The 26385-nt window shown below is 38.3% G+C and overlaps 1 protein-coding gene across 2 annotated transcripts in view; it reads left to right on the top strand.

The window, feature by feature from the left end:
• PPP3R1 (protein phosphatase 3 regulatory subunit B, alpha) overlaps positions 1-25030 on the top strand; it is a 66925-nt gene extending 41895 nt beyond the window's left edge. For both annotated transcript variants that reach the window (XM_059720026.1, XM_014595037.3), the window contains 5 exons: positions 2248-2287; positions 18000-18176; positions 20236-20295; positions 21200-21384; positions 22831-25030. In XM_059720026.1, coding sequence (XP_059576009.1) covers positions 2248-2287; positions 18000-18176; positions 20236-20295; positions 21200-21384; positions 22831-22878 — 510 coding nt within the window. In that variant the 3' untranslated portion in view covers positions 22879-25030. The remainder of the gene's footprint in view (positions 1-2247; positions 2288-17999; positions 18177-20235; positions 20296-21199; positions 21385-22830) is intronic.
• The last annotated feature ends 1355 nt before the right edge of the window (positions 25031-26385 follow it).

Below are 26385 nucleotides of genomic sequence, written 5' to 3'. Positions count from 1 at the left end.
CCTTAAATGTAGTCTGCAGAACCCCAGGGGCCCATGGACTACAGCTTGAAAAACGCTGCTCTAGACCAGGAGTCTTCAACCTTTTTGGGTCAGTGTACCCCCGGCAGCCAAAGGCAGGAATCCCCCAGCAGCCAGATGAGCAGCGAGGTCCCCCAGCAGCTGATCAGTGACAGGGAGGGAGTCCCCCAACATCCAGTTGGTGAGCGGAGTGGCAGGGGGTCTGGCGTAAGTGCAGTTGCCTCTAGATACGTTATGCAAACGCACAAATATCAGGACAGAAATATTTTTTTAAATAACATTAAAATAAGTTGTTATAGATGTTTGGGGGGGGGTTCCAGTTTCAAGTTGGCAAACTGGCAAGTTTGAAGTCAACAACCCTCTGCTGTTCCAAAAGGAGTACTTCTGGGGCAAGGGGAGGGACTGCTGGTGGCGAAGATCAGGAGTTAGGGGCAGGACTTCCAGTCTCAAGAGGGTGACTGGACAGGGCGAGGCACCTGTCAAGGGGCAGGGCTACCCTGGCATCCTTTGACGGCTCGCTAAAAGTCATTAAGCTTCCCCCCAGCCAAATAATTGCCCACCCTTGGTTTAGAGAGCCCAAATGCAGGAGTGCATGTGCATGGCACAGACCTTCCAGGGCTGGCTGTGCAGCAGGTGTGGAGACAACTCAATCTGGAGTTAGCAAACCCCAGCTAAAAAACCTAAGGTAGGCTGAGGCAACAGTGGTTCTCAGCTGGGGGTGCCACATTAAAGAAAACAACACCCCCCCCCCCCAACCCCACCCAAACAAAAACATGGAGCAGGAGTGCCATGCCCCTGGAAAGGTTGAGAACCACTGGGTACTTGAGTCCTGATGTTCCCTGACAGTCTTTGCTTTGAGAAGCTTTCCCTCATGGCATTTCCTTTGGTTTTCCATAGTACATTGGGCAGATTTCTTGAATTTGTTTTCTCAGACCTAACTCTTTATAAAAGTTTTTTCTATTTGCAAATAAACATTTGAGGGGAAAAAAATGAGGGTGTACATCTTTAATTCACCCACAAAATACAGGCAGAAAACTCTCTATGTTGTTTGAAAAGAGACTTTGACTATCAGAAAGAGAACTAGATTTGAGATTTGCTCTGCCCTTTTCCAACCATTATTAGGGAACGACATCATGCACTCACACCAAATGTAGGATTTCTTTTTCATCAAACAATCTTATTTCTATGCTCTTTGACTTTTAAATACTTGGTCTGTAATGGGATGCTGAATACTATCGACTGAATTTTTAAATAGACTGATTCTTAATTTAATTTTTTGGGTAGCAAAATCCTCAAACAATATCCTGTTTTAAAAATCACTTTAAGAAACATTTTAAAAAATTCTGCATACTTTTCTTTAGTGTGCGCTTATGTTGCTATATAGGAGGTTCTTAACAGGTACTCTTTTGCTGACTGACTTCAGGAAAAGAATGAGTATGCAAAGTATAGTTGAATGTACAAAGAAAATTTTAAATAGAAAAAAAGCAAACCTACTTGAATTTTTAGTATTCTTTAGTGTTCTGTAACAGTTACAAAACTTCAGAGACATATTTCAAGTTGACCACTCCTGTCTTTAGAGTTAACATTTTCTATGTTTCTGTTCTCATGCAATTAAGTTCTTGTATATTTTAGTCTTTTACATTTATGGGGTACATTGACATGGTACCGCTTGCATATTCAAATCATAAGTTTTTCAGACTCCATATCCAGATCCATGGAAAAGAACATTTTGTGCCATATTTATTGCTTGTGCTTTTTTTTGTGTGGATATGTGCAAAATGTGGGTGGGACTATTCCAATACTTTTGTGCTGACCCCAGTGTAAGGTTCTTCCTCTTCGTGAATTTAAATAAAATCATAAAGCATCTTTTGTGTGACGTTCTGAAGTTTATTTAAATCATGTTACTTTGCTTGCAAATAGTATAAATGACTGACAAAATGTCTTCAGTATTTAGAATTTAGATTTGAAGTTACTGGTCCCTCTGAAACCTCTTTAATATTTTTCCTGGAAATAATCCTTAACTGTTCTTCTCTGCTATATGACAAATAGTTAAAATGTATTATGTGCTTTTTTGATAATGTAAAATCATCCAAATAGAACAATTATTATTGATTATTGTCAGGTTAAAAAAAAATTATATATGACCTAATTTAAATACATGTTGACGTTTTTAATATTAGTACCACTAGCCAGTTTTGTGACTAATTGTAATCATTTTGTATATTTCAGGGAAATGAAGCAAGCTACCCTTTGGAAATGTGCTCGCACTGTAAGTCCAATTTCATATTTGTTGCCTTTTTACTCTAGTTATCTTTTTATTAATTAAAAAAAAAACTGCAGAGGGATTTATTTATGCAACTTCCATTCATGCTAATCTGAAGATAGAACAGGATATAATTTAAACATTTGCCCTTTTTGAGAAGTGTCAGATTTTCTGCAGTTACTGTTAAATTATGAGTTAAGTAATTGTGTTTTTCTCTTAAAAAATGATTAATTGAATTATTACCTGGAGGTTTCTTTAATTTTTTTCTATTTGGTTAAAATATTAAACAGCAACTTAAAATGGGTTTGATATTTTCAAGTACTCAAGCAATATTTTTCCTAAATCTATAGAAAAATTAGAAGAAAAGTATTGAGTTAGTACAGTGTTAATTATATTTAAGAGAAAAAACAATTGCAGCATAAACCTTTGAAATAATTTATTTTGGGTTGAAAATGTGTGCATCTGACAGACTACTTTTGTGCAAAGCTTGGTAAACTTTCCTTTTGTTTCTTAGTTTGAAGATTCAAATCTTGAGCTTACAAATTGTTTTTAAGATCTCTGGGTAGTGGTTTATTATGCTTTACTCAGTATTTGTACAATATTATAATGAATTCCAATTGTAACAATAAAACACATTTTAAATAGTTACTTGGTATACGTATCGGAGAATAATGTTTTCTATATACATTTTTCATTTAATGCACAACACTTTTTAAAAAGTCCTCAGTGCCTTTTAACATTACTAGAATTGTGTTGTATAAATAGGAAAAAATCAGCAATTTGTAAACGTTATTCTGCGCATGACAAGTATGTTAGTCTGTTTTAACAATGCACTCACTGCACAATAGTGTTATGCTTTAAACATACGCTTAAAGTAAATGCAGCTATACACATTATATTTTGATCTTTCATTTGAAATGCAGATTTTCCAACTGTAATAGATTTCTGCAGCCCACATCTCCTAACTTTATGGGTTGCTGTGTACCTTTGTTAAAAGAATTAAATGACATCTAAAGGATTTTTTTTGTAATGGCAATGTGTTCTTCTAGCAGAGCAGAAAACATTGGTGCAAAATCTTTTCTTTGTGCCTCAGAACAACTGCAGCTTCTTCAAACTCCTATTATTTAACCCTAGGAGAGTTGGAGGGATTATTAGAAACTTCAAAAAATGCCCCAAATGTCCCTACCATATGACAGCCAAGCCATTCTCAGCATCCAAAAATTAGTACTTTTTTGAATGGGGGAAACTTGTAGTTAGATTACCTTGGGACATTCCTTTATAGCACAGCAAGGAAAGGTGTCCCCATAGGATTCCACAAGCAGTTGCATTTGAGGCAGTTCTGATTTGTTCTGGCTTCTATCCTGAATTGTAACACAAGAAATTAAGCCATTTACGCATCTAGCCTGTCCAAGCCGCGTTGCTGCTCTTCTGACAGCAGGTGGCCCTTGAGAGCACGCAAGCTGACAGGCTTGTCCCTGGAATGACTTGCAGTTGACTTGTATGAAGCGCAGTTAACTTAGACATTGTCCTGGGCATAAAAGTGCCAGCACACTTGATCTGGCATGCTTCACAGGTACTTCAAGTTGAACAGTGGATTCTAGTCTTTAGGGACAAATGACATCTGTTTTGCACCCTAAGCAGCGTAATATAGCTGATCACCGATAGAAACCTGGGTAACAACAGATTAAAATAGAACTTCCTTTAGGCCAGCATTTCTCGACCTGTGGGTCACGACCCAAAACTGGGTCTCAAGACTGTATTGCAAGGGTTATGAACAAACTTTAAAAATGGATTCTCCTTTAAAGGAGAAGAACATGGGAAGCTGTGGCTTTTCCCTTGCAGGCTGTTCCAGCATGCAAAGGACTACTTGGGGGGTCTCCAACCTATACACTGGGGGGGCTGCGGCCTGGGAGCATGGGGACAGGGGGTTGGGAGTGAGGGGCACTGGGTTGGGATGGGCTGTCAATGTTTTACAAATGGGTCCTGGTACAAAAGAGGTTGAGAACCACTGCTTTAGGCAACCTAGGACTAATTGCTTTACCTGAGATATGTAACAGCAGATGATCTGATCCTCTTCTCCCATCTGCCCTTGTGTTTGACAGGAGATGACTCACTAGTTAAAGAATTCAGCAAGTCCAAAGATGAAACTATTTCAGACTGGATCATGAGTTTGTCTCCATAGGTTATACCTCTGAGAGACTGACAGATATCCTCTTAGTGGGACAATGGGATCTAATAATCCTCCATTCCAACAATTGCACTTCCTGCTATGTCACTTTTGAGTGAATTTACTCCCCTACCCTGGCACCTGTAAACCAGGGGCTCCTTCCTGGGACCTTGGGATTGGGTAGCCTGGGCTGCACACATGGTTTTTAGGCATCCCTGCACATGGGGACCCCAGGGTCAGGAAGCCTTTCCCTAGTCCCAGGGTTCCCATGTGTTGGGGCTGTCCAAAAACTGCACATGTCCCTGTACACAGGGACCCTCTCTTTGATCCTGGGGGGGGGGGGGGGGGGGGGATGGGTGTGTGTGGCAGGACCTTTTAAGTACTGTGTTTACAGCCCAGAAGCATACAGGGACCTGGGATTGGGGAGTCTCTCCCTGGTACTGGGGGTCCTTGTAGCTAGGATTTTTAAAATACCTTGCTCTACAGCTCCCTGTGAGGTGTGTGGCAAGGCAGTCATCCTGCCTGACCCAGTGTCTTAAAGTGTCTTGCTTCACAGCCCCCCTGCCTTGTCCCACACATGTACTGTGGAACCCTGCAAGTTGCTTCCCCAGCAGTCCACTTTCAGCAGTGGGACCAGAGCTGGCCCAGTCATGATGCCAACCACTGCCCCAGTGCTGATGCTGACAGTCAGCCTAATGTCAGCATTGGCATGGGGCTTCTACATGTGAAAATGATGGTGCCAGGCAAAAATACGTGGAATACCTTTGTGGCTGCATTGCTGCTTTATAATGCTCTAAAACAGTCTATCACTGTTTCTTTCTATGTATGGTTCAATTAACATATTAATCGCACCTTAAATATAATGTGTTCCAGAGGCTTTGGTGATAGCTGTATTGGTATCAGTCTGTGGTCATATAATTAATTGATTCTTCATATAAATGCTAAAAATGCATACTGCTTTCAAGCAGTTAAGTCTGAAGAAGTCAACAAACAGTCTGCTGTTGAAATTCTACGTGCAAGACGCATATGCAAGCTTTTGGGAGATTCCCCAATTAGTAGTACTTCATCTAAGGGGTCTGTGCCTTGTTGATGTGCGCTGCATCATAATTATGATGAATGTACTCCATTCATTAGAGCTCCCTAGTCTCACAAAAATAAGATGCCAATTTTAATAAATCTTCACATAGAAGAGAACTGTACAAGAAGTTTTTTTTAAAGTAAAAAACATATTTGTAATGGAGAAATGCAGATGGTGTATATGTGACTTAAAAAAAAAAAAAGGTACAGATTTCATTTATGGTGGAAAAGGGTAACAAACATTAAGGGCATTTTTACGTGTGTTCTGGGGGGTTGCATGGGGGCACTTTAATTAGCGAGTGTTTTTAATTAAGTGCTTGAGCGTCACATGTATCAGTGTCCCCTGCTGAAAAATGGTGATGGGGCGCTTTGAACTAAAGCTCATTGAATGAGCACCCTGCCACCATTTTTTGGTGCGGGGATGCTAATACATGTGATGCCAGAATCTACAGGAGCATGTTTATTTAAGTGCTCCAGCAGATTCAATTTCTAATGCGTCAGAGCCAGCTCCCTGCACATGTATAGGAGGCCTACGTTAGTAGCCAAGAAGGCACCATTTAATAGTGCCTACCTCTGAAATAATCGTACTTCCAGCTGCCAAATGGGTTAGAGATGTAACAAGTTTCCTCATTTGGCATCTGTTTTTGAGGCTGAGAGGACATTACTAAACTTTTTAATAATCTTACACTCTGAAGACCAGGTTGTATAGAATTTCTATCACGGCAAAAAACCATAAAGAAAATAGTATAATTTATAATATACTTTATTTGACCATGTGAGAACAGTATTTTTTTTTCCAACTTCAGATGTGCCCATTACAGTTTCTTAGGTAATGAAGAGGATTAGGCCAGCTGTGTGTAAGCATATACAAGACAAGTGGTTTAATGTATTCTCAAGGGCATCATCTTTTTGAAACTTGATCTCAAAGACTGACATGGCTGTCTTGGTTGCTTACTCTGAAACACTAGATATGTAAATTGGACAAGACTGTAGGTAGAAGAGAGAGCTTTGGTTGAAAGTGTTCTTCATTTTGATTCCTCAGGAAACATTTTTTTTTCTTAAATAAGTGTGAGACTTAAATTTAACATTCATTTTAGTGCCTTTTTTTTTTTCTTGTCGCAACTGCTATCCAGAGTTTAGAGGGGTTTTTTTCTGTTTTGTTTTTTAACAGGTTTGGGCTGATGAATTCAAAAATTCAGATTTGTATTTTTTTAAAAAGAAAATCTAACTTTGTAAACTGTTTACTGTCATTGATACATCTTTCAGCTTATTCATTAAATTTAAATATAGGCAAGGTTTCTAAGTACTAAAGTAGGCACCTAGGTAAGGATTCAGATTATTGGAAGTTCACTGTATTCTCCCACAAAGCGTGCAGGGTGCATAATACTTTGAAAAATCTGATACTTATCTGGACACACAAATAAGATTTAAGAAGCCTGATCTCATTGAAGTTGATGGTAGTCTTCAATAGGGAAGTGATCTCAGGGAGCTTAACTTCAATGTAGCTTTTAAATTTTGACCTTACTATTTATGGCACAGTGATCATGTCCATGGCTTATGATGACTGGAAAAATGTCATTAGCACTTTTCTGTGACATTTATTTTTTTTAAACATGCAGCACATTTCAGAACCAGTTTGTAACAAAATTCTTTGCACGTCAATAAGTCAGTTCTGTAGTGCCTGTTTATACTAGTATCTTGGCACCAGTTAGCACGTATGAACAAAATTGCCAGGAACAAAATCTTTCAAAACCTTCTGGGTTGGAGTATTGATTTTCCTTTTCCCCATCACCATCCTATAGAAAGAATACCTGTGAGGCTCAACCTGGGTATCAAATAACTAAACTTAAATAAAACTATTTACGTCTCTGAAAATCTCGTGGGCATGTTTTGTGGCTTTAGAACAAAGAGTCTTTAATTCTCTAATCTTACCCAGGATGGGGCTAAGAATTTAGAATGCAAAATAGCTTTCTTTTTATTATTAAGTTTGTAGAATTCCAGTCAACTGTTAAATTAGCTACTGGGACTGAAGATAATTTTTTAAATAATATTATTTCTTGTATTGGAAGGTACTTAATTTTGTTGAAATTGGAGTTCCTAACAAGAACTTTAAAGTGAAAACATGAAAGCAAGCAGAAATTTAATAGTTAAATTTTCTTCACTTAAACTGTTGAATAATTTGTTATTTCCAGATGGCCCATAGTAGACAGTTTTTTTTCTTAATGGCCATTTAAAAGCCAGTATCTCTGTAGCCATGTTGCATCTTCTGGAAGCTCCAGTAGAAATTAGCAGTAGATGGTTAGTAGATGGTCTCTTTCTGTGAAGACTGGCAACTAACTAATGGAGCAGAAGGTTTGATGAGACATTAGCTTCCGTGTATATTTCACATTATATTTTCTATAAATTCTTATGACAGTGGTAGTAGAGATGCTTTCTTTTAAACTAGTCCATATTTCTTTAAAATGCGGAGAGTTGATGCTACTGAAAGCTTTAGAAGGGCAGAAAATATGCGTTTTGGATCTTCACTTCAGCCAGCTAGGGAAGTCTATTATGCAAAAAGCTTCTAGAGCAGTGGGGGCCAACCTTTTTGGCATGCATGCCACAAATTAGTATTGCACCCTCCCTAAGTTCCACTACAGTCTTCCCCCCCCCCCCCCTTATCTGCTGTTCTGCCTTCTGCTCCCTGCCCTGTGCTCCATGCCTAATTGGTTGCTCTGCTTTGTGTTTCCTGCCCTATCTGCTGATCAGCTTTCTGCTTCCTGCCCTTTCTGCCACTGTGCTTTCTGTCCCTTACTCATTCTGCCATGTGTCTCAAACAGAGGTTGCCCGTGCCATTTGTAAAAGATGTGCCCCAGGTTAGCCACCTCTCCTCTACAGCAGGGATGCTCAACTCCCCAGCTTGTGTCTAATGCATTAAGGTGGTGTGGGTCCCAGTGCTGGCACATGGGGCTGGACCGAAGCAATGCAGGGCCCTAATGCCAGGGCACAGGACCAAAAAGTTGAGCATCACTGCTCTAGAGCAGTTTCCCAACCTTTTGGTGTCGTGTCCCCCCCCCGGGTCTGTGTCTGTGTCTGTGGCAGCAGCAGGTGGGGGGCATGACTCCAGCCCAAAATTCTGTGACACACCTGGACATGCCTCATGGCACACTAGTGTGCCATGGCACACTAGTTGGGAAATGCTGCTCTACAATGTAGAGTTAGAAGAATGCTTGTTCGTGCCAGCACTCAAGGAGCACAGATGAATGCACAATCTCAGACTGCTTCAGTTAATGTGAAAAGTTAATTTCTCCTTTATTGCTTCAGAGCTCTTATTGCTGTGAGCTAGGACCTCCCTGGAATACCCTTTTTTCTTGCTCTCTGGATAGCACTTGGGTTCTTGGTTCTGTCAGTAAAATCACTGCAAGCTGCTATCACCAGTCATCATTTCCATTTGGATAGTAACGGCTGTTTTACATAGTTGGAATAAACAAATACTTCTGATTGAACTTGCATGGGTGTAGCAAAAATTTTGGTATTCCATGACTCGTATTCCATTCAGGGTCTAACCCAGATGTGGTTAAAGGATGGAGAATTGAATCTTGTGAGACTGTGGAGGATGTGGAGCGGGGACAGACAACAAATTATTACTAGACATAGGAAAAAAAGTTGTGTACAGAAGAAGCAAAACTACCATAGGTGAGAAGGGTCTGTGTGCATGTGTGGAAGAATTCCATATGGATCAATCCTGTGTAGCTTTTCAAGAGGATTAGAGGAGAAAATTCCTTTAACAGAAAACAATTAACTTTGGAGAGTAGTTCTGTTGCTCGGAAATCTGTTGTTTAACAATATGCCACTCGGTTTCATATAAACAGTAGACTTAGAAAGTTTAAACTCCTATGGCAAGAATGTTTTAACAAGTAGATTACACCAGAAATTAACGGAAGAAAGGACAGACAAAAATGCACTTTAATTAAATAAGTCCTAAACTCTGTCTTTAGTCTTGTTCAATGAGTTATTAATAACCTTTTTTTAAAATACTTTATAAAGATAGATATACTATGGAATATTCTAGTTACAGTGCCTAAAACCATTGCCCATCAATTTTTTGGCAGTTCAAGCATTTTTGTTAAATAAACATTTTTCCACAAGCTGTTATCTTTAGAAAACTGTTGCTGAGCATATGTGGTGTATCATTAACCTATGAACTTGTAGGATTTTATTGATGCTAATGGACTAGTAATTAAAATTATTACAAACTTGCATAAATAAAGTATGGTGTCATGCTAACTGGAAATAGCAAAGAAAACATTCTGTTGAACACCAAAGGTAACAAAGATATTTTTGTGACCCTCTGGCTTAGTATTGTTGTTTTCATTATGCCTTTCTCCTGGCGCTGTCCTCTGAAGTAGTTGGTATAAGCAAAAATACTGGACAAGACCTGAATATTGGTTATGATACAGTAGTGTATTTCTAATTTGGATAAAACACTGCATTTAGTAATCACTACATTCAATCTTGCTTAACTGAGTAATCAAGCTTTCTAAGACTAACCTTAAACAGTTTTATAAAACCTTTACTCCAATATTTAAAGATTTGGAGTAAAATTAATATCATTAATAAAAGTCCCATTACTCATCATATATAATTAACCTGAATCCTACTTGAACTGAAATTTATTTAAAAAACTATCAGTTCATATGGGGGGAAAAAGTGAACTAAACGATAATCCCTTTTTTCTTGAGCGATAGATTTTTAAAACTCAAGCAAATGTGTTAAACTTAATATTGACACTAAAACAATGTAATTTCTTTAACACTACAAAGTTCACAGAATTAGAGAACTAGTTTCAGAAATGAATTTGGGACCCTTCTGTTTGTAGATGTATTGTATTCCAGTGTGGGTAGTAAGCAATGAGGGAGGATTCATCTCTTAATTTTCAGCCTACAAAAAGGTCAGTTTTGTGGTGCATCATAAGGAAAACTTCAGGAAAACCTCTGCTTGGCAGAGGAACTGTGTTCTGGCTGATTACCTTGGGTGGCTTTGGCTGAAGTCCCCAACCTATCACCTGGGATACAGGCTGTATAAAGAAAAACAGGGACAAAGAATGTCAGTCATTTTGTAGAGTGCTGCTGTTTTAGAGCATAGGTGGGCAATTATTTCAGCTGGCAGGCCACTTAACAAGTTATGGTGAGCTGTCAAGGGTTACACAAAATCTTTCAGAAGATATCATTTTAACAGATTATGGATTAAAAAAAAAACACATCATTTACTCAAAATTAAACATTTGCTATGAAATATTTTAATTTTATTAAAAAAATATTTTTTGTCTTTTTTTTTAGTATTGTTTTATAGAAGTGATTGTATAATAGCTCAAAATGAAGTCTACCCACCCCATCCCTTCTACACACAAGATACAATCCCTTCTTGTATGTTGTGTGTAGAAGGGATGGGGTGGGTAGAAGGCGGCCTGGAGCTGGAGCCCCACACACTGGGGCAGGAGCTGCCCAGCTGCAGCTTTGCCCTCTGCCCCCCCACCCTCCCCCCCTCCCAGCTGGGCATCTGCTGCCTAGCACATACCCCCATAACTGCTGTTGTTTCCCCACAGTACTTGCTGCCCAGAGCAGTGCATTGGGGCAGGAGGAGATGGAGGAGCCAATGGAGGCAGGGGGAGCTAAGCAGAACCCAGGTGGCTGCCAGGGTGGTGCTGTCAGCAAGTGCGGGTAGAAGCGGGCAAGGGGGCTTGGCCCCATGTGGAGCACCATGGGGACAGCCACGGGCTCATAGTCAGTTGGCAGGCTGGATTCAGCCTATGAGTTGTATTTTGCCCACCCCCAGTTTAGAGGGCAAGCAACAACTTAGACTCTGAAACAATAGGATTAATTTGTAGGCCCTAAATAACTTGCACCTTAAGTGCCTGTATGTGAGGTTAAACGTGTTTAGATTTGGTAAATTTGTCTTATTCCTCTGGGCTAATAGTAAGTTTTATAGTGGAGAAATTGCCAAAGCTTGATGATCCATTCATTTACTTTTTAATAATTTAAGATGATGTTGCATAAAAAGTATGGGAAGAGTTAGCCAGTGGTTTGGCAGAGTGTCTGGGGAAAGAAGCTTGCGATAGGATAGAGAGCAGGGATAGCCAGTTTTAACAGAACTTTATTTTCAAACTTTTTGTACTGCTGCTTTTTTGCTCTGATATCTTGCAGGTAATCTTTGTTTTTTCTTTAGGTTACCTCTCTAATCTAAACTACTATTTTTATGCTTATCTTTATTTCTTTAGCTCCTTTTATGACTGCTGAAACCAGAGATGAAAGCATGCCTAAAACAGAAATTCTTCCTTTTGAGCAAAATGGAAGTCTCAGTCATTGCTAATCCCCTCTCTTCTTTCTCATTGCACATACTTGCCATGATCCAGAAGCTTATCACCATGTTTGACTGACTTTTTGGGAAACGTCCCCTTTGATTCAGCCTTGCCGCTGTGTGTTAGTAAGAGTTTATGCCAGCATAGTAAATTTAAAGGCAAGACTAATTGGCTTAATACTGTTTGTCCTATTACCATTGCATAGGAATGGAGAATATTTTCATAATTGAATACAGCTGGTCAACAATGAACTTTTGGACAACTCCAGCACACTAGTAATGAAAACATTTCTTAGAACGGCCTCAGGATTTTTCTGATCCTCATTCTTTTCATCACATGTTTGTGGTCTACAACTCTCATGGAAATCCATGTTCTGTCTAATCTCGGGACATGTGAAATCTTTGGATTGTATTTCCTTTGACAATGTTTGGTCCCTTTAGTTGATTAAAGACAGTGAGCATCCTTTTTATGAAGGATGTTACGAGACACTCGTCAGACATCTTGTTGGTTTAAGTTATTTAACTGTTTCAAATTGGTTTACACACTTCACTTGTTAATATTCTTTAGTTGTACTTTTGAGAAGTCTGTGAAAAGTGTATTGGCTTCTCACTGCCAGGACCTGTTAAAGCAATGGTTTCACTGGAACATTATTTCAACTAGGTTAGAATTTGTTAAACCCTTTCTGTGGCGTCAGTGCATGCTTAGATTAAGGATACTCTTTTCTACCATCTATAATTAATATTTTGGGCAGTTTGGGATATATCCCTAGTCGTGGCGTTTAATGTTTTCCTTCAGTCTTTAAATTTCAAGAATTGTTGCTTGTAGCTACCAGCTATCCTGGCTTTGTAGCCAATTTTTGGAGAAAGTAACCATTCTCATGAAGTGCGGGTTGCAGCAGATCCACACGTTCATTTCTTAGAGTTTGAGTAATGTGCATATTAATGCTGTAAAATTCTTAGGGAACAAAATGAAAATTAGGAGTGGTGAAATTTGTGCCCTTTTTTTTGAGGTGGAATGTGCCACCTTGTTGTGAGGATGGTTTGCAGAACAATAACTTTGATGTAGGGGTCTACTGAATTCAAGGCAACTGCCAATTAATTCTGTGGGCAGATTGCAGTCTGAGCAGCCATTTTTGCAGGTCAAGTACAATGAGCCCCTCACACCTCTGGCTGAGGGGTCCTGTTAGTCCCGCCCCTCCCCGCAGAATGCTGCGTGGCCCAAAACCACGGCTTTATTGCCCAGATTAAGCCCTGGGAAGCTGTTAATCCAAGTTTAATGCATGGACTGACCTTTACTTCAAAAAGTGATCTTCATCTTAAAAAGGTTGGAGGCCACTGCTCTAACCTCTGTCACTTTAGATGACTCTTTCTAAAGTGTTTGTTGCATTGTGTTCTTTCTTTTTCCATTCTTGCTCATTAAATAGTTATTCTGTTCATTTGTTTCTTAACTTTTCTTTTTGGCCTTTTGGAGCATTAAGCACACAGATAACTTCTCCAAAAGCTTCTGTCCTTTGCCCATTCTTTGGTTTCTTTCCAGTTGATCCCCCACTCACAACCATTTGTTACTAGTCTTCTTGGTCCTCCTTACAATCTGTTCTCTGACACTTTCCAGTTTAATATTTGCTTTGAGATCCTGTGCTCTCCTATTCTTGCTAAATGCTCTTAATCTTGTCTTTCTTCATACAGTACTATGCTTCCTGCTGTCTGCCCACTTTCATGGTTTTTTTCCAGCTTTATGACCCTGTCTATGCACTTAACCTTCTTTTAAACATTTTTAGTTTGAGTGTCTGAGTTGTGGCATAAGGATAGGTGAAGATACCTGATGCTAATCTCCTGCTTAATCCATGCTTGAGAGTTGAGAATGGGTGGTTTTTTTAAAATCGCATCATAGATATGGAATGTATATCATACTGGCCAGTATTCATGGGCCTGCTTCTAATTTTGGTGATGGGTACTTACAGACTATTAAAAAAAAAAAAAAAGTGTGAAAAGTACTTTCACACTTCAAGTGCTTTATTTGGTGATGCTTGGGAAATTTCACACTGTAAATGGAACTAGAACATTTTGTTTGATGTTTTGTTCATTTTGCTATATGAAACACTTAATGAAAAGTGGAGATTCATTTGTGTGGTGGCCCTTGCAGCACCTTAATAAAGCTGAGTGGGGGAAATTTTGTTTAGAGCCATTTGACGTTCTCTTGGCACTGTGTGGTAGCTTACTGTGTAGGGCCATGCCCTTTATAGTGTTCATTCTGGGCAGAAGGTTGGGTGGGGATGGAGTGGAGAATGCAGCACATTAACAATCCAAAGGTTAATTATATAAACTGAAATTAAAAAGCCATTGTTCAGTACAGATAAGTTCATGGGTAGAGAGTGGTCTTTTTCATCACAAATAAAAACAGACCTTTCAGTCTCTGGCAGTGGGGGAAAGTGTCTGTTTTTGAAGAGTACTTCATTTTGCCTTTTGTCAACATGTACCAGTACAAATTAACTACAAAACTCTCAGATAAATTTTGGTTTCAGCCAGATTGGTAGACAACAGGTTGTCTTCAGGCCTTATTGTTTTTAGCTTTCTCCCTTGGCTGTGCATACACCTGCTGCTAACTACCTGGTCTCCAGGCTCTGGTTGCCGGTAATGTTCTGGGACTGGTTGTCTTTGGATATTGAAACCAGTGGATCTCTAAGTAGAAGTCTCTGCCTTTTGGAGTAAAGGACAAGATACCTTAGTTTTTAGCAGATTTACAAACCTTTTTGTGTGATCTAGCCAATTAAAGGGCATAGAAGAACAGTACAGTATTTCATAGTTTCATAGATGTTGGAGGCTGGAAGGGACCTTACCAGATCATTGGGTCTAGCCCCTCTGCACGTGGGCTGGAAAGACTGCTGAGGTCAGATGACCCCAGCAAGGTGGGTGTCGAGATGCTGTTTGAAGATCACCAGGGTGGGTGACTGTACCACCTCTGGGGGAGCCTGTTCTAAAACCTTGGCACTTGACTAAAAGAAGCTTTTCCTTGCATCCATTCTTTTGTGCGTGGCCTACATTTTCCACTAGTCATGGAAGCTTTCCTTAAGTTCATAGGCCCACAACTGTTATAGTTGGTGTGGTATGTACACAGACTTGAAATTGGTTGGGTTGCCTGCAGGGAATGAACCTGTGGTCCTTTGAGTTTAAAAGCTAAACTCTGCAGCTTGAGCTGAAGCCTGCCATACAGTAATAGACTTGCAACCTTTTGGATCTTTTAGCTTCTAGATAAGACAGTTAACCAGTGTTGGAAGAGGTTATGCTAGTGGGCCAGACAGGCTGGCCTAAACAGTCATGCTGTTTTTACATACAGGCAGATGTGCAAAAGGAAGCTATAACATGACTGTTTTGGGAAAAGAAAAAACGTACATCTCCTTTTATGCTTGTTTTGAACTTGGCATGCATATAGCTTAGTTCAGAAGATAACACTGTCCATGGAGAATACTTCCATATTCAGCCTAAGCCATTTTACAATGGTCAGCTTTGTATCTTGAGTGAGATCCCTGAGCTCTTTGCCAAGAAACAGGAACAGGGTATGCTAGTGGCAAGTACATAGTAACAGAAATAGCCAAAGATATATGTATGTTCTAATTTTCTGTTCCTAGTTTTGGCTTAAAAAAGCGAGGAGGACAGGCAACTGATTATAAAGGGTGCAGAGTGATTGGGAAAGCAATTGTTCTTAGGCCTGGCTAATATGACCTAGACTCTGTTTTTTTTCCTTTCCATTTAAAGAATATAGATGCATTACCTTTTGTAATCTTTCCTCTTCCACCATCCCTTTAAGAGGAAATATCCTTCATATCTAGCATCTTAGAAATATTAAGATTGTGAAGAATGCAAATGTAAAAAGGTTAGGAGGACTGCATCACTTACTCCAAGGATGGATAAAATGTATAGTATTTCACTAAGAACTCAAATCTGCTTCTGGCTGGTCTTACCTGTCAGATCAGAGCTGTTGAATTTGAATGGCAGGGACCCTCTCTGAATGAGCTGTTGCGTGAACTGCCCTGCTGCATCATGCTGGACTCCTTTACTCCGCTGTGCTGTGTGAGCCTCACCTGCTATTGTAGCAAGTGACCCCTGCTACATCATACCAGGGCTGGTGTCCTTTCAGAGACCCCTGCCACAGGCTTCCTTGGCCCTGCAGACCATGCCCACCCCCTGAAGATGAAGGATAAAGCCTGAAGACTTTGGCAGCAGCAGCAGGACTGTGATGGGAGGAGCAGTACGTGGACCAGGAGCCTGCATATTAACCCCTCAAGGGCTGCATGTGGCCTGTGGGCTGCCATTTGGACTGCCCTGTGCTAGCTCATTGAGGACCTGATTAACCAGTTAGTCATGTTTTAAAGAGTATCCTGGCTGGACATTTGGGCAGTTAATGGTGTAATAAAATAGGAAATAAGCCACAAAATTAGTCCACAAAATATGTGAAATAATTTTATGGCTGTTTTCATCACAAATTAAGTAACATTTAAGTTATTTAACGACATGAAATGTTTATTCCTTCGTGAAGGATGTACTATTGATGTTTATTTCTTTATAGCTACTACCGTGAAATTTATTACCATAGTACTTGAAGATTTAAATTAACAAAATGTTTCACTCCAGTAGCACTGCTTTAAATTTAAACTTGAGAATTGGGAAGGGAAGGGCCTGACCTTGTGAAGTATCTGGGTTCTGCTATGCTTATAAATTATAACCCACCTCTCAGGAACTGAATGATGTCATGTATTCAGGGTCAAACTCACTGTCAGACTTTGTATTGGGAAGATTTTTTTCCCCAGTCAGATTGGTGAGGATGGTGGGGGTTACCTCCTCTTGTAGTGCAGGGTGTAGTCCACCTTCAACCATCTAAGCTTATTTGAACCTAACAAAATTCCTTGCTATTTCAGTGGCCAAGGCATTGACGGTGTACTCATCTCCCCTGCTCCCATCACATGCATGTGAGAGAGGTCAGAGTGTGTGTGTTGTGGTCCCTTTTAGACAAAGGGTTACCTGTGAACAGAGCATAGGGGCCCTTTTCTGTCTTGTATGCCTGGGACTTGTTACATAATCTGATCTTCTAACAGTACACAAGCACTTTATTTCAGGGGAAAAATAACAGGAGGATGAAATAACTGGGAGTTACAAGAAGCAATGGACACAAGCTAGCAGAGGGTAGTTTCAGGCTAGACATTAGGAGGCGCTATTTCACTGTTGGGGTGGCTAGGACCTGGAACCAACTTCCAAAAGGAAGTGGTGCTGGCTCCTACCCTAGGGATCTTTTAAAAAAAAAAAAAAAAGGCTGGACAAACATCGGGCTGGGGTCGTTTGACCCCAGTACTCTTTCCTGCCACAGCAGGGGGTCGGACTAGATGATCTCTTCAGGTCCCCTCTGACCCTATGAAACTAAGTATGCTTCTCTGGAGTATTCTGGTTTTGAGGTGATCAAAGCCATTTTCTTAAAGACTATGGGTATTTTAAATAGTAAAATTGCAGTTGTTTTGCTGTGGGCATCTGTCAGTAAGTATACTTACCTTTATTCATGTAGTAAGTATTCCACTGTGGCAGTAAGCCTAATTATATTTGTCATGCGCTTTTTCTGCTTTATATAAAACTATTACAAGGCTATTTTGCATTTTCTAAAATACTAGGTTAACTTTGTTAGGTTGAATAATTGGTTTCTTGCTTTTTAGAAAATCATTGACAGGTTTTGTGTTTATGCCTTTATAGAGCTAATTGTAAATAAAAGAAACAACTGCTTTCAGGACCGGGACTAGTCTGGTCTCTTTATATTGTAGGGCCATGTGACCATAAGAATTAGCTAAGCATTATCAATCCTTTAAAGCTTTGAGTCAGCATATGGTAGTTCTAATAAGTCACAAGGTTAAATGTGTTATGGCTGGTGCAGGAAGAAAATATGGTAAGTTATAAAAACCTAGTGAATCCAAAGTTGTGTTTTTTTTAATATGGAAACTAGTTAAGATGGAGGCTGTAGCATATAACCTTCGAAAAAATTGTATACTGATTTTGATGCTGTTAGAGAAGTACCTTCAACTTACCATCAGAGAGGAATATGAATTGCATGTGTGTGGTGAATTTTTCTGAGAACAGGTTTTCTTTCCTGCCCCCCTTTAGTTGATGCGGATGAGATTAAACGTCTAGGAAAGAGATTTAAGAAGCTTGATTTGGACAATTCTGGCTCCTTGAGTGTAGAAGAGTTCATGTCTTTGCCCGAGTTGCAACAGAATCCATTAGTACAGAGAGTAATAGACATATTTGACACAGATGGAAATGGAGAAGTGGACTTCAAAGGTAAGATATGTTTATATATGATGATATTTTCCCTCACAAGCTGCTAATTTTTGCTCAAAACTGAGAAAATTCATAAAAGCAAAAGTACTAAGTAATCAGATTTTTAGGGGGAAGAAGTTCACATCAGTGATGTGAACCATTACCATGAATAAGGTGTGTGCATGTATATACGTACTTATAAAAATGGACTTAGTTAGCTGTGTAGCATAAAATTAAATATAATTTTATATAGTTTTTGTTTTAATAGTAATTTGATTATCCTTTGTTTTAAAATAACATTCATCTTGGCTTTAGAAAATATGCAGTCTATGTTAGTGTAAAATGAAAAAAGTGATGGAATAGGAGAGAATAATAAATGCATAGTTTCGAAATTTACTGAAGTGAAACTGAAGTTTATCCAACTACGTGGATCCAATTTGTTCACTTTTTTGTTAAGTTCAAATTTTAACTTTCCTCATAATGGAAAGCATTTTTTCCTGGAGTTCAGTTTTATTACATATTTACCTAATTTTAAAATGTTCAGTAGTAAAGGTGTGGTCCACTATTGAACCATTTTCCCTAGACAGGCAAGTGGACTGTTTCCTGGAACAGTTTTGTAGTATGTGCAACATTTAATTTCAGGACTGAAAATGTAATATTTTTTTTCTGTAAGTGTATGTTAAGTTATTACATACACTGTGTGTGTGTGTGTGTGTGTGTGTGTGTGTGTGTGTGTGTGTGTAAGCAGTGCATGTAATAACTTGACATACACTTACAGAAACTAAGTAATGATGGAGAGTTACTTTCTTGCTTCTGAGTCTGAGCTCATATAATGTAGCTACCAAAAACTGTTGAAAAGGTGATGGAAAACAAGTATTTGTCCTGTGGTAATAAATGCTGGTGTTGCTTTCTGAACATACTTATGTAAATGAATGCATCTCAATCCACTGCACAGAAAAAAATCCCCGTTGTTACAATGGTTCACGCTACAACACAAACGGGGAAAAGTGCAAGTTTCCCCACAATGTTCTGCGGTATCTGACAAAGTGGACCATAGTAACAGTGGGAGGGACACATCTGTGAAAAAGCTTCTAATTGCATTACCAGAATCAGCATATAGATATTCATAGTTTATTCATTTCTGCTATATCATTTGTTGGCAAAATCTCAAATAATTCCCATAAAATCTCCAAATTGGTCTGATGTCTCACTCACACTCATATACTTTTAATATACCTTGCATCAGACCAATCTGGAGATTTTATTGTTGTTAGAATATAAATCATAACATGGGGAAAAAAAATATAGTCAGCTTCCTCCAATTAAATGTAGATACAGTGCCTTTGTGCTTTATTTATGGGGTCTCACTCAAATACTTCCCCAGTATTTGGTTAGGAGAAGGCTTTCTATAATTAGGTCAGCTTCTTACCTTACAGAACTCCAGAAAAAGTCTTTTTCAGGGGCCCAGTCCAATGTACCTGTACATTTTGTCTTCACTGTTACACACATGAGTAAGGGTTTCAAGATCTGACTCTTGAAATAATATGGCCTTGTAGCTTGTGTAGTTAAACAGATGTCACTACTTAATGCTTATTTTAGCTATAACATCTTTTTAAAGATTGTTTATAATACTGTGTTTATTTTATTAACACTAAGACCATCTTAAATGTAATTCATGTCTTCCTTACCCATGGGCAAGATTAGGACTTACTCTTGATACAAATTGAATATTCAGACCTTGAAGTCATTACATTAGGCATTTTTGGTCTTCATGAAACATCAAATACCCTCTAAAGTCCAATATCTGAATTTTTAAGTGAATGTTAATTTGGATTAGTCTGTGTTCTTTGAACATAACTTTTTAATTCTTCCTGTTTGAAAAAAGCTAGGAACCCTCTTCTAAGTACATAAATACAGTATTTCTTCTCAAGTCAACCCTATTGTGAAATAATTCCAGTAATGTAGGCTTTTCTAAAGCAGTTTTCCTTTTGTAATTTCTCAGTATTCTGATTTGTAAATGGAATAAGCATGTCTTAAAACACTTAATTTGAAAATGCTTTCCTTGTTCTGTATTGTTTAGAATTTATAGAAGGAGTCTCCCAGTTCAGTGTCAAAGGGGATAAGGAGCAGAAGTTGAGGTGTAAGTACCTTGAATTCATAGCATACCATTTTTTTGATATATTTTAAAATATACTTTTAAGTCAACCATAGGGAGGAAATCATGATCCTCACAAAAGACTGTTAGTCAGGACAGGTTGGGAAATCTCTTGAAAGAAGATGTGACTTCATGTTTTTGTGGAGATCAGTAACACCTTTACAAAAAGAGGCAATGAGTAAATGAAGCAAAGCTAATACCATTATAGACATTATGGACAAAGTGCATTATTTTGCTTATAGCAGTAGAGGAATTACATTTTTACATTTGTTTGGTCAGTGAAACTAAGAAATCCAGTGAAATACAGTGAAATTGTTTCTGCAAGCTTTTATCAGTTTATTTTTCAGAAGCAGATGTACTCATCTTTGCTTTTTCTTTTAGTATTCATTGTAATGACCTAGCTATAACATAGCTACAGAAAGGGAAGCTGCTACCTGTAAATGTTTAAAAATATCCTAGCCTAATTGACTATGTGAAACAGTATCCTGTAAATTTACCAGTGAGAGGGGGAAGATGGCAGGCTGGTCATCTGTACAATAGAAGGCCATGGTCTTGCATTTCCTTGTTAATGTATTGCCTGATGGCTGACATTTTTTGTTTGAGGTTTTTCTAGTTCATGTTAATGGAATGCTTTTACAGTCAGTGCTACAACCATAACATATGGAATAAAATATTGTAGAATTGTTCACTACTGTCTCTAGCATTGTTTGCTGCTTTTTTCTTAGAGTTTTACTCTGGGAGACTAATGATCTGCCCCACTGAAACAGTATATATTTTACTAAGCTGTTTACAGTGATAAGTTACAGATTTTACATCTCAAATACTATGGAAGTTTATTCTGTTTCTATCATATTTACTATTATGCTTTCGTTGTTCTTGTTTTCTGTAGTTGCTTTCCGCATTTATGATATGGACAAAGATGGCTATATCTCCAATGGGGAACTCTTCCAGGTGCTGAAGATGATGGTGGGGAACAATCTCAAAGACACTCAGTTACAGCAAATTGTAGACAAAACCATAATTAATGCAGATAAGGATGGTGATGGAAGAATATCCTTTGAAGAGTTCTGTGCTGTAAGTATTAAGGAAAGATTGATCATTTTAGTTTTAAATAACTGTAATAAAGTCAATTTTACCTAGAGATTTTTTTCACAATTTTTTATATATATAGTTAATTGCTGCTGTTCTTTGAAAATCATACAAGAGTCTACAAAGTTATTCAGGGTGCAGACTTCTCATTTTTGACTAAGAGATGTCTGTAGAAAAAGAACAAACCAAATTACTGTTAAAAAAATTCTTTGGTATTCCATTTTTCAACACCCTTTTGAGGTCTAAAAAACTAGACTGAATTAGAACGGACTGGAACTTAATATGTGCACCAACTGTATTTTTAAATTGAGAAACCAGACATGCAGGCTGCAGATTTTAAGAGTTTGTATGGTAGAAAGCTGTGGTTCCAAAACCATAGTTGTAGACCAACAATTATCTCTGGAGACCTGGCTGAGAGCAAACTCAACAGCTACATTTCTTCATTACAAGGAACTAAAAAGAGAAAACTTTCTCCTGATTTCCTCCCCTCCCCTCTCCTTTCCATCCTGGCCCCATACAAAATTATTATCAAGGCCACAGGGAAGCTGAGTAATCACAAATGAGTAAGGATGTGTGTTTCATCAGGTACTTTTTCAGACTGGCTGACATTTACTTTGTTGCTGGCAGGTGTTGGCACAAGACACACTAAACTCTTTCCAATTAGTGTCTCTTCATGTAGATGCAACTTGAGGATGCTAGTGAGGGCTAGTAAAAACAATTTACTCAATTGTTTAACCTTCGGCAGATCACCCCCTCTGTAAGATGGAGGCACCTTGTAGGAGGCATGCACAGCCTCAAGAACTAGGAATATATGTTTTTATATTGTTGGACAGCTGTCCAATTCAAGCACTTTGTAACAGATCTATTGCAAAAATGTCAAAATGGAAGGGGATAGAAGGAAATAATCATCAGAACAATGTAACTTTTGTAATCCATGCTCTCCAAGAGTTGGTAGTAATGTCCCTGTGTGTGTCAATGAATTCTGATGCCCTGGCCCTAAGAAGGACTAGGAGGATTTTTTTTCATTTGAAGTTGGAATTAAAGTAATATGAATTTAAAATGTAGTTGAGTTATGATACATATCTGAATCATACTTATGAACTGGGCAATATATAACCAAACCAAATTAAGATCTCAATTTGTAGTAAATAGAGGTCAGTAGAAGTGGATCTCTTTCTTCAGGTTCCTTGCTGTGGATTGTGTTACACATACGGACTTGTAATTTATTGCACTTTAAATATTATTTGTGAATTTGGCCTTCCATGTATTGGTGTGGAGAGGCCAGAAAGCAAGGGGTTAGTTGAAAGGCAACCAGCTACAAGTAATGGAGCTTTAAATTTAAGTGTGGACCTATTTATGTTCATTTGTTGCTATGCCAGCTATCCTTAATTCTGGTTTCTCATTGAACTTTAATATTTATTCCCATTCCAGGTTGTAGGAGGCCTAGATATCCACAAAAAAATGGTGGTAGACGTGTGACTCTTTTTAGGGCACCACCCAACACTTTTGCTTTCTTCTCCATCTCTGAAGATCTGCTCAAGACGTCCAGCAACGCTCTCTGTGTATTTAAATGGAAGTATTTTTCTCTGTGAAGCCACATTTTCCAACATGAGCCTCATGAAGCCAACTAAGTGTTATTGAACTTTTATTCTCTCAATAACTCAGTGTAGCACTTTAAAGTCTGAAGGACAGCAAGATGGAAAGAGCATATCAGTGTGGTGGAGAAAGGGAAGGGGTTGGCTTTTTAATTTATTTTTCATCATCTTTTATAACAAGGAAATATCTATCTATCTATATATATATATATATGTGTGTGTGTGTGTGTATTTATATATAGATATATATGTAGCTTTCTATAGGTAGTAGTTAGGTGGGCTTTAATTTAATATACTTGATTCAGAAACAAAACTAGAGTATAAAGTGCCAAGCAGAACATTAACAGTTCAATATATGGTTATACATCCTTACTTTTATTTCACACAGTTTTATATATATATAGTAAAAGAATGTAAAATTTTAACTGGGTGTTAGGTCAACTGTTTTCCTTTTCCTGTGACTGTTCAGAGGCTTCTATATATTGACTGGCTGACAAAGCATTGCTTCCTGCTAATTTACTTTAATTACATTTCTGTAACACAGGAGACTAAGTTTTATTTATACCTGTTAATATATTACCAGGGACTGTGTCTCTTTGCTTAACTTTTTAGTACAGTTCTACTTAATATGAGAATATAGTATGATGCTAATGCCAAGAACTAGGCCTGTGCGCATGTAGAAGCTGCAGAGTGCTTTTATGGCCATTTCATTCTGTCACCTAGTAACTGGGGGCAGTTACATTTTAGTAAATATCCCTAAGCAAATGTATAGCAGTTGCTACGGATTCATTTTAGATGCAGTATCTGAAGATGTTTCGTGCATTCATGATTTCTCTTGTGCTTTGCTTAACAAATTTAGGATTGATAGAATTGTGCAGGATTCCCATCCACTTATTTTATATAGTGCTTAGTGAGATGATGCATTGTTTCTTGCCATTAAATTTATTATGTTTCAACCATAGTAGTTTCCCTTCTGCTTTTTAAAAAGTACTACAGGTAGCATAAATAACTGGTAATATTTTATATATATAAATATATATAAATAAATGTATGTATATAGGATTCATACAGGGGGAAAATCTTGTTAATCTATGCCATAGAGGAGGAAAACTTCACATCTAAATTTTATACCTCTTGCTTTTCTCCAATCCTTTGCTTGGAGAGATGTTGTTTTTTCTTTTATTTTCTAGATTTGTCCATATCATGATTTGTAATGGATGGTAACTTGATATATTTGTGTGATATAAAAGTAGCAGGACACATTTAACAACTTTCTATCATCCCTTCCCTTTTCTGCAATGGTACTATTGGCTGGAAGAAAAACATTTGCTAGATTTTTAGGGTAGTACATCTTTCCTGTATAGTAGTTTTTCTATAAAAGTTATTTTATAATCAGCTGTGGAAAGTGCAGGTTGTACGAACCTACTTTAAATCAAGCACCTGTCTGCCATAGCTGTTCCTTCAACTGAGTGCTGCACATCATGGGCTCTGTCTGAGAGAGAGAAATCCAGGTGCTTGGTGTCCTTGCATGACATGAAGTTTTGCATGTAGATCGATTTGAAATGTTCCTCTTGTTTACATAATTTGCATAATTTAAAAAAGTAATGTTGCCAAACTTTGGTAAATGTTAATGTTCAACCGAAAATCTCCACTACATGTAACCTTCTTCCTCTGGATCAGTACGTGGCTTATAATCCCAGCCAGTGATAGTATCTGTTCCAGTGTCAACTGCCATGTGCTTTGCTTCAAGGGGGAACCTAGTCTTTTGTGAATTTTTTGTACATAAATATTTGTTACAAACATTTTAGCGGATGCTATTTCTCTTTCTTGCTTGTGCATATCTTGGCTGGCGTTCTAGAAGATAGTGCTAATGTTACTTCCTTAATGGGGGGATGAGGTTTTTTAGTTTGCGTGGGGGAAATGGTTTATGTTGAATGTTTAGTTTTTCCTCTGCATGCTACATCATATGTTGTGGGAACTATAGGAACCTTCATACTGTATGAATAAAAAATAAAATATTTGAATCTTGCCAGAAAGTGTTCTGAATATTTTTGTTGAATTTTTCGCATACATGCTGGGGTATTTTTCTCTTCTAAAAAATAGATACAAAAGCTCAGCATTCCAGGCTTACTATTTAACTAAAATTATGATTAAAGCCTATAAAATTGCTGTTGAAGTACCTCTGCCAAGTGGGTACAAGCAGCTGTTTCTGGGAACAGTGCCAGTCTTCTTCCATTTGCAATGAGCACCAGTGTTTTGGGGGGTTGGTTTGTTCACTGGGACACAATTCTGTTAAGGGGTTAACTTCTTTCTTCCACTTCTGTATTCTCATCTGTCAATCCAAAAGACATGCTGCTTGTTAGCTCCCACCTATGTTCTGGGGCACAGTTGTGGTAAAAGTTCAACTGGATGCATGATAAGCACCTTAAAGCTGCTTTTGTCTCCCCTCTTCTCCCAATGTCATTCTCAACTCCAGTAAGACTTACTGAAAAGCCTGCTTCACTTCTAAAGACCTCTTACTTAAACTGGAAACAAATTATTTTATTGCCTTTGCATCAGTCCTGAAGCTCTTGTTTGGGGCTGGCCCAGAGTTAGGATTCTGACATGGTTCTTCTGTGTGCCACTCATGACTTCTTTCAGATCAGCTTCCATTCATTCTCCACTTACCTTAAGAAAAATCCTTTGGCAACTTGTGTTCTGTATCTATTGACTTGGAATGACAAGAAGCACAACACTTCCTTTATACAAATTGTCACTTGGTATGTTGGTATATTTAGTTTAAATTGTAAATTGTACACTGGGGGACACGCCCTTCCATTCTGAAATTTGTGTTCTAGTGGTCCAGATAGTCCAGGCCAGTCTATTTCATTTCGTTGCATGTTTAATTTCATCCTCTCAAATCATCAGATCGCTGGTGACCTATGTAATTGAGCAAATATTAGCAAAGTGGGCTTCATTAAGATATAGACTCAGAGGTATTTTTAAATTTTACAGCTGGTACCATTGTCTACTATAGGTTGCTCTGGCTGACCCTAACTTCAGTTGCTCACTAAATACAATGTTTAGATTAATATTTCCTGTGCCAGTCTGCTTTTACCTGCTGAGAGATGAATTATTTTGGAAATTTTCAGCATAATGACTTGCTTGCTGAGTGATATTAGAGAGAACCAGCTTTTATTCTTATCTTCCTCTTCTGAGGAGCTATAGTGACCCCAGGCTTGAGGAACTGAATTGAAATTTGGCAGGAGCTGGCCTTTGATGTTGCTAAGATTAGGCTGTTCCTGTGAGAAGCTGCCCAAATTTGGCCAAGTTAAAAGCCTTTGGGGCAGGGAGATGACTGTTTAGATATGATTATTAACTTAGCAGCTAAAATGTCCAAAGATGCCATCTG

Source organism: Alligator mississippiensis, chromosome 1 (assembly GCF_030867095.1).
Source record: "Alligator mississippiensis isolate rAllMis1 chromosome 1, rAllMis1, whole genome shotgun sequence".
Classification (NCBI taxonomy): domain Eukaryota; kingdom Metazoa; phylum Chordata; order Crocodylia; family Alligatoridae; genus Alligator; species Alligator mississippiensis.
The sequence above is the reverse complement of the archived record's forward strand: the minus strand, read 5'-3'. Positions and strand labels throughout refer to the sequence as shown.